We start from the raw sequence: 15146 nt of genomic DNA, 5'->3' as shown, positions 1-15146 counted from the left end.
CCTTAAATCTACAGGGAAAAAGTGGTTGCTTACTCCCTAAAGCCATGCCACTATTGTACTCTTGGGTTTGTACTGCCAGGCTGGGCATTCTTGTAGCTTGGTGGGCTCACAGCTGGGTAAGAGTGTTGACTATCTATTTCCTCCTAGTAGCCTACATAGCATCTTCTATATGGCATTGTGAAAGCTATCCAGTAGGGAGGAAGCTTCCAAATTATTACCAGCTTGCTTTTGATGTGTTCCATAACTCAAGTGTGGTGACCTTTCTCAGTTTTAAAGTGAAAATATATCTGGCTCATTTTGATCATCTACCATTTTTCAGCCTTAGAAGATGTCAGGTAACCAAAAGAATTTGTACACATAGAAGGCTTAGATCCCTGGTAATTGGAAAATATAATGCATTTAAAAGCTTTAGAATTTTCTTCATTATAGTCACTTCTTTAAGTAAAAGATTAACCTGAATTAAGTATTAAAATGTTCCTAATTCTTATGATTAGGATGTGAATGATATGACAACTTAAAGATATTCATTTATGATATTTATGATTTGATAAATATTAAATATTTAGATATTAATTATTAAAATGACTAAAATTTTAAAGTTTATTATGGTAACATGTTTCAACTGGCAAATATATTGGATAATTTATTTCTTTTAATTTCACCTACGTATGTCACATTCTGCATGGAAGGCTCTCTATATTACCTACGTACAATATGAAAGTAGCAATTAATATGCACACTTTAGAAATGCTGAGGATTAAGCAACATACATAGAGGTAGACAGCTACGAAGCTGTAAAAGGAGGAGGTTTTATGTAGGTCAAGAATCGCCGTCTTAACTCTCTGAACACTTTCCCTTCTCAGACTTTTCCTCTTCTTAGTCTACAGCAGTACTTTGTGGTTTGAATGTAAAATATTTCATGTATTTGAACGCTTGGTTCCAAGCTGGTACTGCTGTTTCGGAAGATTGTTTAGCTGTTAGGAAGTGGAGCCTTGCTGTAGTAAGCGGGCTACTGAGGGAGAGGCCCTGAGGTTTTATTACCTGGCTCTACTTCCTGTTGATTCTGTTTCCGGAGTGCAGATGCGATGTCACCAGCCGGCTTTCGGTTCCTGCCATGGAACCTTACCGGCCTGTGTCCCTATCAGTCCCTCTGGAACTGCAAGCCAAAATAAACCTTTCCCCTTGAGTTGCTTTTGTCAGGGTATTTTTCCTCACAGGAATGAGAAAGTAACTATAAAATCTACTGTAGCTTTGGTGAGATGGCTCAGCGCTCTTACAGAGGACCTGGTTTGAGTTTCCTGTTGCTTTCCTGTTGCTATGTAACTTCAGTTCTAGTGGATCTGACTCATCTTCTGACCTCCACTGGAACCAGGCACACACATGGTCTACATATAATGCGGGCATAAGCACGTGACCCTCCAAAACAACAATAAACAAACTCAAACCCAAACCGACACCCCCCCTCCAAAAACCCCTAAATATAAAACTCCCCACCTTTATTGTGTTTTTTCAGGAAAATTTCACAGGAAGAATAGAAAGTAAACGTCTCCTTTCTCAACTTCCTCATTTCATTCCATAAACCATGAGCACTTTGTATGCCCCCCAAAAACTGGAAACCAGCCTTTGCCCTGGCCACAATGGCTGCCAGTTGCTGCCAGTTGCCCAATCCAATGGAGAAGAATCATTCTTGTCTTATTATATCTCTGTTGATTGTTCAGTCTTTGTTTTCTTTCTCATTTTGAGACAGCTTCTCACTTTGTGGCTTGAGCTGGTCTTGAGCTTATAGGGAACCTCCTGCCTCAACTTCTCAGAGTGCTGGATTACATGCCTAAAGCACTGTGGTCATCTTTAGTCTTTGTCTTCTACACAAAACCAACCTCCCACCAGCTCTTCTCCTCTTCCTAGTCATTTACTCCATCGTTTCCATGTTTGTAAATGTCGTGCTTTCCCAGCATTGAATCCTTAGAGCACTAATCTGTACCTCTGTGTGAGTGTAACATTTTTACACATTGAATACCATTTCAGACTTGTCTGCCAGTTACCCCACAGACACAAGGTATATCCGTCAGTCAGTGTTTCCACCCTCTCCTCACCATGCAAGCCCAGGTCTGTGACTGCTCTCCTTCCTATTCTGATCATCAGCAGGATTTCTTTATTTTGGCTCCTAAATATTTCCTGATCACATTTCTTCCCTTCTGTTCTTATCATTGCTTAGGTTCTTATCTTTTCTCATGTCCTGGCATGAGCTTCTAGATCATCTTCTACCTCTTATACATTCAAATCGAGGTGAAAAGATCTGACCGCCCGCCTGATCTGGATACTTCCAATACAGACAATATGCTGGCTCCTGCTTAGCCGTCTGGTTCTACTTCTTGGAGTGTGCTGTGTGGTGCTCCCCCAAATTCAATACAGACCTTATCTAAATACTGCCCCACCCCACCCCATTTTGGTACCGTGTAAGGTTTGGGTTAGGTGTCATTTCTAGGAACCATTTGTTCCTCTTTTGAGTCAGGGTCTCTCTACCTAAATCTGGCTGTCCTGGAACTCACCATGCAGATGCAGTCAGACTTGAGCTCACAGAGATCCACCTGCCTCTGCCTCCTGAGCGCTGGGACTAAAGGTGCATGCCAGGATGTGCAGCTCTAGAAGCATCTTTGCTGAGGTAACTGTCACTTCTCTATGCTTTCCCATATATACTTACATATATCGCTTTCCTTGTTATTTTAACATTTTAATTGTGTGTTTTAAGGTCTGTCTGTAAGGACAATAACACTGTGGGTGGCACTTTTTTTTCTGTATTAGGAATAGATAATATTGGGAATAAATAAGTGAATAAGCGATTTGACTCAACATCATTTATTCATTATATAACTTCCAACTTATTAGTCAAGATATTTGGGTCTAAGTGTCCTCCTCTGTAAATGGGCTCAGTAATTACAGATTATTTTGTGACTGGGAGAGTAACACAAAAGAAAATAACAGCCCTGTAAAATGTAAAACACTGCTCAGGTGTACACGAGGCCGGCCAGTGTAGTTAGATAGCAGCAGAGTAAGTAAGGCTGTATCTTATTACTTCTGCTTTGTATTTTCTTCTTTTGCTCCAATCTGTGTGCTAAACTCGATTTTTTTTTATGATAAAGAACATTATTAAACATGGTCCCATATCAACTCACCACAAACAGCAGACTGGCTCAAAAAGAAACAATTTAAAATTGTGTTATGCATCCCCCTCACAAACGGCCTAACTGAAAATTTGGTGCCGGGGGAAAGATCCAGTTCACCTCAACACAGTGTTTGTGAGTGTCACTTCTGTGTTACCAAATACAGAACTGGGTTATTGCAGATAACCCAAGTATCTAGTGTGCTTCCCTTGCAGAAGCATTTGGAGTCTGGTAGAGCAAAAGCAGGGGCACCACTGAGGATTCAGCACTGCCTCACTATAAATGTGTCACATCAGTGTTTCACAGTATCCCCTTCTTTTTGCGCTTGTGTTAATTTTACTGGTCCTGTCCTCCACCCAGCCTTGCAGGGGAAGTGCCACGTCAGTGTAGAGGGCCCTGGAACTTTTAGGGTCTACTCCCAACCATGTAAGTGAAGCTGGTAATTTCAAGAGGATGGTGAATAGGATTGGCAAGTGGTAGAGCATTCATGAATTTGGGACACTCTCGAGTTCTATCCCCAGCATCACATAAAATAAAAAAAAATACAATAAAATATCAAAACAAAACCAGCAAAGACTAAGCCTGTGTCTTAAGGTTTTACAAATGAACAAAGATTAATGTGTAATTATTTTTAGAAAGAAATTTAGCTGTGTGTGTTTACGTGCACAGTTCACCCACACCCTGGTGCACACTTAGAGATCAGAGTATAACTTGCGGGAGTCAATTTTCTTCTTCCACTGTGCGGGTCAGGGTTTCCAGCTCTGGCCATCAGGCTCAGTAGCAAGGCTACTCTTGCCAGCCCTACTATATAATACTTGGTTGTTTGAAAATGGGAACTCAACAGGCATGCCAGTGACATGGTTCAAAACTACCCTCTGTGTATACAGGTGGAACTACATTTGTTTCTCTACCTTAACGTGAGATAACAGCAGCAACTCATAAACTACCCTATCATAAAGTGCTTTATAATATTACCTTCATGTCTGTATATTTTATTCAACAAATAACAATCCAGAAGGACTTGAATAATAATGGTTCAAAGCTCAATTTCATGTTATAGTGCTAGGAGAACTTATATTCCAGTCCTTTAATTGTGGCGACGTCACTGGCATCGCCTTGGTCCGTAAGTAATCTGCTAGCATGTGTGTGATTGCATGCCCTACCCCCCTCCCCCAGTATCTTACAAAGAGGTGAAGATGGAGGAAGGACAGAATGGATGAAGAAGCAAATCCTACAAGACAGACAGACAGACAGACAAATCACATGGAAAACGTCTTTCTGCAATAGTACACTTGGTGTGTCCGTTATGGTCTTCTGATAATAAATATCGAATAATTTTTACTGCATGACACACATGGTTGAGACTTCACAGTCTCTGCAGGGAAGAGAGAATAGAAAACCAAAGCGCTTACTTTCTGCTCCTTTTCCGGACTCGGCTGTAGGCTTCTAACCCTTCTGTGAGTGTCTTCAACTTCTCAGGCTCCACCTGAGTGAACACCAAACCACATTACCCAGACCTGTAATTGTTGAACATGCTTTTTATTCTGCACTCTTGCTGGACAGCAAGTGTGGCACTGGGGAACATAGCCCCCTCCCCGACCCTCAACAAATGGACACTGTCCTTGCTCAATTACAAGCTGATTCTGGGACTTTATGTTGAAGCGTCAGGGGAAATGACAGCCACTTTGGCGTTGACACTGTCAGTGTTTCGGAAATAATGTTTTGGGAACAAAACCTGGAATTTAAATAACTTTGATTATGCGTCATCATTTAGCTCACAAATCCTGGCTCTATCCAGGCCTTATACTCTCGGAAGCTGCTTCTTCACAACTCACGGGGAAAGATAAGAGTGGTGCTCGGGGAAGGGGGCGGGCTTTGGGGACAACAGGTTGGAACTAGAGTCTTAACTCATTTCTTAATATCAACAAAGCATTTAAATATTTCTTTAAAAGTTTTAGATTTATTTTACTTTAGTGACTGTTCTGCCTTGTTCATGCCCGGGACCTGTGGATATCAGAAGAGGGCATCCGAGTTCCTTGAACTGGAGTTACAGATGGTTGTGAGCCACCATGTGGCTGCTAGGAACTGAACTTGGGTTGTCCTCTTAAGAACAAGTGCTCTTCCAGTGGAAGGGGAAGCCCTTGGTCCTGCCAAGACTGAACCCCCAGTGAACGTGATTGTTGTGGGGAGGATGGTAATGGGGGAGGATGGGGAGGGGAACACCCATATAGAAGGGGAGGGGAAGGGATTAGGGGGATGTTGGCCCAGAAACCGAGAAGGGGAATAACATTCGAAATGTAAACAAGAAATACTCAAGTTAATAAAGATAAAAAAAAAAAAAAGGACAAGTGCTCTTAATGGATGGATAACTCTCCACTCCCAGGCACACATTTTCTATCTCATCCCTGGGCAAAAGGCCAGCAATACCTATCTCATTATGTTTTGTGATCATTAGAATGCAAGACCACATTGTACACTGACCAGTTTAAAGTAACTATTATGTAGAATGCATCAGGTTCCCCAGAGGCCAAAAACCAAAACAAACAAAAACCCCAAGAAGGGTCCTTGCTACTGTAAAAAGAGGGGCTAGTACTCTGTGGGCTTGTCTCCTCTTCTGTCCTGCCCTCACTGCAAATCTGTGGAACTTGGGCTACCCACTGGGGCTGGGTATTCTCATGCATGGGGCATGCACAGAGTTTTTGGAACTCCCTCCCCTTTAAAAACAAAACAAAAACAAAGAAACAAAAATACAGAAAATGTACATACATCAAAATGCTTTGGGGAATTTTTTTTTTAAATCAAGTTACCCCTATCTGTACGTGCCTCACTACTTAAGCCACTACTATTTAAAAATTCAGAGTTTGGGAAAAGTTTCATGGATAAGAAAATAAATACTTATAAGGAATTAGCTTCTGTCTTTAAATTTTAATGACACTCATGAATGTCATTTATAAATAATTTCTCTGTGGCCTCCTCCTCAAACTGGTGCACAGTAAGAATAACAAAGCGTCTTATTTTCATGTCTGAGTGTGGACACCTGTGTCTGTTCAGTCAAGTAACACAAACGTTATCAGTTTGCGTAGTTCTGTACACTGTCTCAAAGAAACCAAGTTCGTTAGGGATATCTGATGCAACATGGGCCAGATGAAAAGACATCTTTGTTCTTGCCACATATCATAAAGAGATGTGTCCTGCTGAGCAGAAGAGCCCGTGTGAGCTGAATATACCCACATCTCTAACACACAGAAGGCTTCTAGTGCAGTTTCACATTTCATGGTAACGTTCTATTCTATGTTTGCACTCATGAAAGGAACATACAAAATATTGTACATACTACATTTATGAACAGTAATACAGTGATGCTTTGCTCGTTTTTTGAGACCAGGGTTCATTATACAGTTGTCTCCCATGCTTAACCTCACATTTGTAAGTGAACTTTACACCAGCAGGAGAGAAACCCTGCTGCACAGAAAGATCTATCCACCCTGCGTGGACACACACCTCGGAAGTATGGTGAGCCACAGAATTCAGGTTCACATTGAAACAAAAAAATGCAAAAATTAGCCCGCTGGCCTCAATTTTAAAAGCTGGTTAGGCCAAAATATTTTTTAAATTCTCAATTTATAATTTTGATTGAGTAAGAAACAAGGGGCAGTAAAAACATCTAGTGTATTTTATGTAGAAGTACTTTATCATGTACCGTGATAATCTTACAAATTAATTTCATTTTGCATATGAGAGTAATGAGTTGAGACTATATGGCCAGAATTGAATAGTTCTGATTCCAGAATACTCATCCTCTTTCCACCATGTTAAGTTCAGCATTAATTAAAATATAATTTTGTTAAGAAAGCTACATTAAAAAGTATATATATAAATATACATGAATGTATACAGTTAACAGAAAGCTAGGCTAAATTATTTAAAATAAAAAATTGCTGATATTTATTAACATGTCCAATTTGTTTTCAGTTAACTGTTTGTGTCTTACTTACATTTATGTGTGTATGAATTTGCTGTTTCAATTACACGTATCTGTGTGCGTGCGTGTGCTAATGACCGGCCCACAGAGGCCAGAGGATAACTTGTAGCAGTTAGTCCTCTTCTTCCAGCATGTGGGTCCTGGGGATTGAACTCATGTCCTTGGGCTTGAGAGCAAGCACCTTTATCCACTGTGCTTTATTCAATTTTTTTAAATGCCTCGATGATTTTCCAATGGCCTTTAATTCTTTTGAATTTATTTACCTACCATAGTCTCTTGACTTAACTCTGCTTCTGAAGCTCTAAGATACGGTCACACTGAGCCACAATATTCACAGGTGGTTCAGTGGCCTTGAGAGAGGAGTAATGGCAGTGGCTTCTGAAACTAAACAAAAGGAAGGTACACACCACTGTGCATCTCTGTGACAAAACCACTATTGTCCCCAGGAAAATGTTTATTTACTATGTGTACACACACACACACACACACACACACACACACACACACACACACACACACGCACACACACTGCATATTGTTTCTGGGAAAATAGTGGAATATTTGAAAACTTTTAAGAAACTTTAAAATTACTCCTAAAAATGGCATCAGAAGAGCAAAATATATTCAAATTCTAATCAAATGGCAATCATACTTAATGATTTAATAAGATTCCTTTATAAATTAGTTATCATGTAAATAAAAAACAGGAAAAATCAAGCATATAAATATGACATTAAAATATTAAACACACAAATATCTTTTATAAAACTTATGCTTAAGGAGTATGTTATTTGAAGATACTTAATCGTTTGTGTATAATTGTAATCTTAGATTTTTGTATACTTACAAGTCAGGTCTTCCTCAAATTAATTTCTAGCTTAGTGAAAAACTGGTAGATGACTGTATCATTTTAGCTTTGGTCATAATCTCAAAATCTCATTCCAATAAAGGTAGCCTTCATTACTCTTCATGCATATTTAACAAGTATAAGAAGCAATTCCTATCAAATATCCAATGAAATTTTTTACAGAAATTGAAAAATAATCTAAAAATTTGCATGGAAGAACAAAGACTCCTGGATAACCAAAACACTCCTAAACAAAACAAAATAAATGCCCCCAAACTCTGTTGGAGATAGTCTCATTCCTGAGGATCACAGTAAAAACACCATGCCACTGGTGTAAAACCAGACACACTGATCAATGCCCTCAACTGGGGGGCCCAGAATCAACTCCAACCTATAACCATCTGACAAAAATGACAAAAAAATATGCTGGAAGAAAGACAGCATCTATAATGAATGGTTTGGGAAAACTGGATACCCTACATGTAGAAGAATGAAACTTTATACTTCTCTCACCCTCCACACAAATCAACTACAATGCATCAAATAATTCAGTGTTGAAACTAAAACTCTAAAGCTTCTAGAAGCAAGAGTAGGGAGTTCAGTTCAGGATATAGGCTCAGGTAAGAACACTCTGAATAGGACTTTGGTCACCAAGGAACAGGACTGCAATGGTTTGAATGAGTTTGGCTCTTTTGTTTGAATGCTTGATCCCTGGTTGGTCAAACTGTTTGGGAAAGATTAGGAGGTGTGGCCTTGTTGGAGGTGTGTCATTGTAGGTTGGATTTGAGATTTCAAAAGACTCCTTCAACTCCAAGTGCTCTCTCTGACTTGTGGATGTGGATCAAAATGTGAGCTGTAAGCTGTTCTTTTGCTCCACTGACATAGAACCTAGTCTCTTGAACCTGTAAGCCAAATTAAGTGCTTGCTTTTATAAGTTAGCCTGGCCATGATGTTTATCATGGTAATGGTATGGTAATGGTAATGATAGTGGTAGTGGTAGTGGTAATGGTAATAGTAGCTAGGGCAAGGACCACCAAAAAAGAACACTTCATGAAATGCAAGGGAAACTGATAATAGACTGAAGAGGCATCCTATAAAATGGGAAGATTATTTACCAGCTATATGTCAGACAGAGGATTAGTGTCCAGAATAAACAAAGAACTAAAAAACTAAATACTAGGAAAACAAGCAACTCAACTATTGTGGGTTTTGGAACTGAATGGAGTTCTTAGGGAAAACTTACATTGTTTATGATCCTTAATTATCATGGAAATACACATTAAAACTATTTTGAGATTTCATCTTACCTAGTCAGAATGGCGAAGATTAATAAAATAAAAGACAGCAAATGTACATAAGGACTTGGGGAATAAGAAACTTTCATTTTTTGTTGGGAGTACAATCTGGTGCAGCCACTATTGAAATAGTGTGGCAGTTCTTCAGAAAACTAGAAACAAGCTAACTCCACATCTCAGCTATACCATTGTTGGAGCATGGTCCAAGAATGGAGTTGTGTAAGGAGAATTCTGAGTAGTTGTGAGACAACTCCAAGAAACCAAGACAAGAGTCTTGTGAACTTAAGTTTCTTCAAAAATGTGGAATTGTTTTTGGAATGTGTTTTCATGACCCTTCCATGTAGAGTGGATGGGAGTGAGTTCACTTCAAATGTTGTTATTCATGACCCTCTACGGAAAAACACAATTTTGTCCTGTATGGCTTACCCATCCCAGGTGACTTGCCCACTGTGTGTGGCCTGCCTTTGTGATTATACACTTTACCCAATAAACTGTCTGAGACTCTGAATAAAGTTGGCTATTGCATGAGACTTTTGTCTGCCTCATTTATCAGCTTATCTTCTTAGGTCCCACCAACTCTAGATTGATAAACACACCATAACTGGGCATAAACTCAAAGAAATTTACAATCTCAAAGACTCATGCCTCTCCATGTTCATAGCTGCTATTCACAATCATTAGGACATCGAAGCAGTGTAGATGACTACCACTCCATGCACAGATAATAAAAATGTGGTACCTGCACACAATGAAGTTTTATTCAGTTGTAAAGAAAAAGAGAAATTGTGAGATTTTCAGGTAAATGGAAGGAACTAGAAAACATTATATTGAGGAAGACCAGACCCAGGAAGACAAATGTTGCATGGGTTCACTCATATGTAGACTTTAGTTAGCCTTGAATCTTTTGATCTGTGTTTAAGTTGGAGCAGAATCTAGAAAACTAGAAAGGGACAATTAATGGGAAGGCGAAAGAAAGACTTTAAGGAAAAGGGGTAGTAGAACATAGGCGACATGAAGAGTTAAAGGGGGAGATTGGAAGGGAGGTTTAAATAGAGAGAGGAATGGGAGTATAAAACAAAGTAGGGGGTGGGAGATAGATAAACAACACTGAGGTATAGGGGAATTTCCCCTAGTTGGTTGACTGTCTGATAAAGACGACAGGAAGCTAATCCCTAGGCGAAGGTATGGAGGCTGGATCTTCTGGGCAGAACAGGAAGAGGAGGGGAGAAGAGAAGGGTCAGATGAAATGGAGGACAGAGGGAGACAAGATGAAGGAAGATGAAGATGGAGCTGACCCACACAGCCTGGAGGAGCCACAAGTAGGTAGAGATTTCATAGCTGGCGATAGAGTAGGGTAGGGTACATTTGCCCAATCTAGGCATGCAGCTTGTATTTATATCAGTTGAGTTTTGTGTTCTTTGCACTAGCATTTTGGGGCTGGAGATTTACCGTTGTAAGTCTGGCTGGTTTAAGTCTCTAGTGTTTTCATTTCATGAACCTAAGGGGAACTGAATGATAGCTCCAGGCATTTCAACAAAGACTGGTTGGGTCAGTTTAGCAAGCAGAGATCAAGAGAGCTAGCCTGGGAGGGGTTTTTGACTGGAGTATCTTGGCAGCAGTCTGGCCACAGGAACCAAGGCAAGATGGCCACTTAGGGCTGGCCGTGGGGGTGGGCGAGACCGCCAATGCAGGTACATAGCTGGAATTAGCATGGATCATTTTTAAAAACTACATGCTACACTATGGTTGTTTGCAAAAAGAAAAACCATGAAAACCTACTATTTTATAAGCTTCGTACATAGATATGTTCACAGAAAAGCATCTAATTGGGATTACTCTGCTAATGGGAAAAGGCTCCTCCAGAAGTCACGAATTGCCAAACAAAAAGCCTTTGCCAAGTAGCGTATACTGCTTTTCCAGGTGTTGGTCAGGGGTGCCCCCGAGACTCCCAAAACAGTATAGGATTCTGCATGGTTCCTGGTTACCCGCCAAGAACTAGATGGTTGCTGAAGTTGGTACACAGTTCCATCACAGGACACGGAGAAATCAAGTTGGTACTAAACAGGAAGTTTTCTTCCTTGACTGATTTTTTGTAGTACCAGAAGGTGCTGTGCAGGCTTCTGGGCAAGAGAGTCATCAACAGTCCTACCTAGCCGTGAATTCTGTGAGATGTGATGATGATGAGGGAGTCAAGACTATCCATGGCAACAGTGGTATGAATGCTACGGGGGTAACCAAACACTCTCTAATGGGATTTAAGTACTGTTCCAAAGGAGGAAATGCATGCCTTGTTCTGTACATCTGGTCAAGAATCCAGGCCTCAGCGTGATTTACTGCTATTATTTTGCTAAACTGATATGGTTATCAAACTAAGTTTGATGGAGTACTAGCTATATACAGATTTCATAACTGAGATGAGACATTCTGTCTTAGGGCTTCCCATTTGATTTCTAGCATGTCTCGGGATTCTGGCTAATGAAGAATACTATGTGTAGAGTTAGAAGGCCAAGGTTTGAATTTGCCTGAATGCTGTGACTCTAGTCTGTAATAATGCCTCATCTCTGAGCTCCGGTTCTCTCCTCCGGCAAGTGGGGATAAAGATGTACATCATGACCAGTTACTAGGATCTAAAAAGAACATTAATAAAAAGCTGCTTTACACCAAAGTATTCTTTCCCAAAATGCTACAGACGAATGTGGTATTATTTTTAGTAGAACAGTATAAAATCTTTCAATAATTTAATCATCATGATTTACATCAATTCATATTTAAAAATACACAATATATCTGAAGAATAAAGGCGCTATTTAAACTTTCAAGGTGGCCTAAAGTTTAGTATGTGACTGCACAAGAAGTATTTGTTGACAGAATAAATTAATACATTAAAAAGAAGAATATTAAATAACAGTACAGGCAATATGCAGTGCTAAAGTCTAGGAAACACAGATCTGAAGTAATAAATATGAAGCATCCATTGACTATTATAAAACTATTAAATAGAAACATTGAAGATACCAGTAAATAGTTAAAAATAATAACATCTTCAAACTGAACAATACCACTAACAAGATTAATACTACTTCAGTCCTTTTGAGGTATCTTAAATTAGTGATAAATAATAACTGTTTGATTTATTTGTGAAGGATAAAAATAATTCGCCAGTGCAGAACAGATGAGAAACTTCTTCATAAACCCTGGCATTTTCAGTGTGCCAACCAGCCCATCACCACCATCCTATGCAGTGACACTCTCAACGGCACTTTGGCAGCCACTTCTGTTCTACTGGGATTCGAGTATTTTTAAGTGTTATAGAATTACTATGAAAAAGTAAATCCTCCAATGTGATATCACGTACCTTATCGTGCCACCATCCATGAACACAATAAGAGTTTGGGGCAAACTTGAATTTCTAGGAAAATGTGTCACAGTAGCATGGGTTAGAGTTGCCTGAGAATTTAGATTCCATTTCTGCTGTCTAGATAGAAGTTGCTCTAAGCTTGGGGACTGCCATCTACATTAATCTTAGTTATCAGTCTGGGGAAGGAACATACCTCTGATTCTAGCTTAATCTTGCTTAAGGGAACGAAAGGTCACCACAGTTAAAGTTTACAGTCTTCCCTAGCTTTTCGGTCAGTAATATTTCCCATCTTTGGAGTGGTCTAGTTCTTCATTTTTATTATCTTTCAAATTTGGATTAGGGACTGACTTTGTTGGTCTGGATTTTATCTTTCTTATTACTTCCAACATCATTCTGCTTCATTTCTAAACGATTCTGGTACCAGCAGAATGGTACCTGTGCCATAACACTAGCCGAAATGTAGCCCAAAGACTGTGGCTATGCAGAAAAAGGTTCATTTCCAACAGTGGTTAGGAAGATAGAGAAGAAAAAGTGACTGCATGAGGAACATGTTGGACACAGGATCACAGTACTACAGACTACAGATTAGCTACCATGTGTAATCAAGTACACAAAGAACATTCTTTAAATAAAATGCTAAGACATTGCAGGAGGGCACACCTCCCAGAGTGGGCTCCCACGTGCAACTTCTTAAGCTTATATTCCTGGAACACAGAATATGAGAATACCACATTCTCAAAAAACTCTCTCTCCTCTCTCTCTCTCTCTCTCTCTCTCTCTCTCTCTCTCTCTCTCCGTCTCTCTCTCTTTGTGTGTGATGATGATGATGATGATGATGATGATGATGATGATGATGAACTAAAACACAGAAACCATGTTGCCCCCACATGAGTAAGTTTTGATAAGGATTTAATTTTGAGCCCCTCTGTTGAAAAGTCATTCTTTAAGGTTCAGAATACACATAAAGTCACAGTGAAGAACAAAGGGATAGCACTGAAAAGAGAAAAAGATTTATTCATGAAAAATAAGAATTTTATGCTTTGATTATTAGTGAGTAGCAACTTTTTAAGGCTAGTTCATACGAGATCAAAAGTGGCAGATGACACCTATTTGTCCAAAAAGTAATAACATATAGGCCTTATAAAGCACAAATAAAAAAAACCATACAGAACATGAATGACCCATTTAAAAAAATGGACTACTATATTTGAACAGAGACTTTTCAAAGCAAATATGGTTAATAAATATGTTAACAATTGTTTGATATCATTAGAAAAAGAAAATGCAAATTCAATCCATTTGTAGTCTCTGCCTTACTAAAGATAGAATGGTTACCCCCATGAAATGACAACAAATTTATATATATAACTTGCTCACCCATGTTCATTGTTATTCTATTCACAAATAACTAAGAAATCAGAACAGCGCACAGGTCCATCAACTAATGAATGGATATTGAAAATGAGGTACATAAGCACAATGGAATTTAATTTAGCCATAAAGAAAAATAAGAAACCTGAAAGTGAGTGGACAGAGCCTAAAAACTGTATACCGAGGAGCCCGGGGAACAAATGTCATGTGTTCTTCTTCATTTCTAGACCTTAGTTGTCCCATCTCTAAATGTGCATGTTCACCTAGGAGTGACGGCAGAAGCCAAGAAGCAACTGGGAGAGGCGCGTGTAAGGGAGGGTGAAGATGGAGCTAAGAGTACGGCAACAGCAGAGAGAATGCTAAGGAGAGAAGGTTAACAGGAAGATCATTGGGGTGTGTGTGAGTGTGAGAAAATGAGGGCCAGAGGCTAAAGTCAACCAAGATGGAAGACGTTTGCAAAGGCCACATTTAAACCAACTGGTAACCAAACTAAAGAAGATAGATTTTATACAGCCAAAGTTGTTGGAGAGATGGCTGGGTGGTTAAGGGCATTTGCTGCACTTGCAGAGGGTGCAGGTGGAATTCGCTACACCCATGTGGTTGCTCAAAACCATCTGTAACTCCAGTTCCAGGGAATATCATGCCTTGTTTCGACCTCCATGGGCCCCAGGTACATATATATATATATATATACATGCAGACAAAAAATACTGACTAAACATAAAATAGAATCCTAAAAACATTGAAAAAGAAAGAAAGAAAGAAAGAAAGGAAGAAAGAAAGAAAGAAAGAAAGAGAGGAAGAAAGAGAGGAAGAAAGAGGAAAAAAGATTTGAGCCTTCTGCCCCTCTAGATCCAATGGGACAAGACTCAACCCCAGCCCCGCAGCAGAAAATCTGCTATGGTCTTCCTTTACTCTCTGACACCCCCCTCCCCCCAATGTACCACAAAGCCCCTTTCCTCCAACCTTCCTTCTTCCAATTATCCCATAATCCCAAACTCTGCCACTAGCAGGCATTCACTGGGACTCTACCTGCCCAGCAGGCCAGGAAAATAGGTAAGTCAACTGAACACTTTCACCCTTTCCTCTTCCCTTCCAATCCAACCTCCAGTCTCATCCCTAACTCCACAAC

At 39.7% G+C, this 15146-nt stretch overlaps 1 protein-coding gene across 2 annotated transcripts in view; it reads right to left on the bottom strand.

The window, feature by feature from the left end:
* The window catches only part of Mbd5 (methyl-CpG binding domain protein 5), a 137223-nt gene that overhangs the window by 7979 nt on the left and 114098 nt on the right, over positions 1-15146 (bottom strand). For both annotated transcript variants that reach the window (XM_032903262.1, XM_032903263.1), the window contains one exon: positions 4574-4647. In XM_032903262.1, the coding sequence (XP_032759153.1) occupies positions 4574-4647 (74 nt within the window). The remainder of the gene's footprint in view (positions 1-4573; positions 4648-15146) is intronic.

The sequence above is a fragment of the Rattus rattus genome, chromosome 5, assembly GCF_011064425.1.
Source record: "Rattus rattus isolate New Zealand chromosome 5, Rrattus_CSIRO_v1, whole genome shotgun sequence".
NCBI classification, from domain to species: domain Eukaryota; kingdom Metazoa; phylum Chordata; class Mammalia; order Rodentia; family Muridae; genus Rattus; species Rattus rattus.
This window is presented reverse-complemented; position numbering and strand designations above follow the sequence as displayed.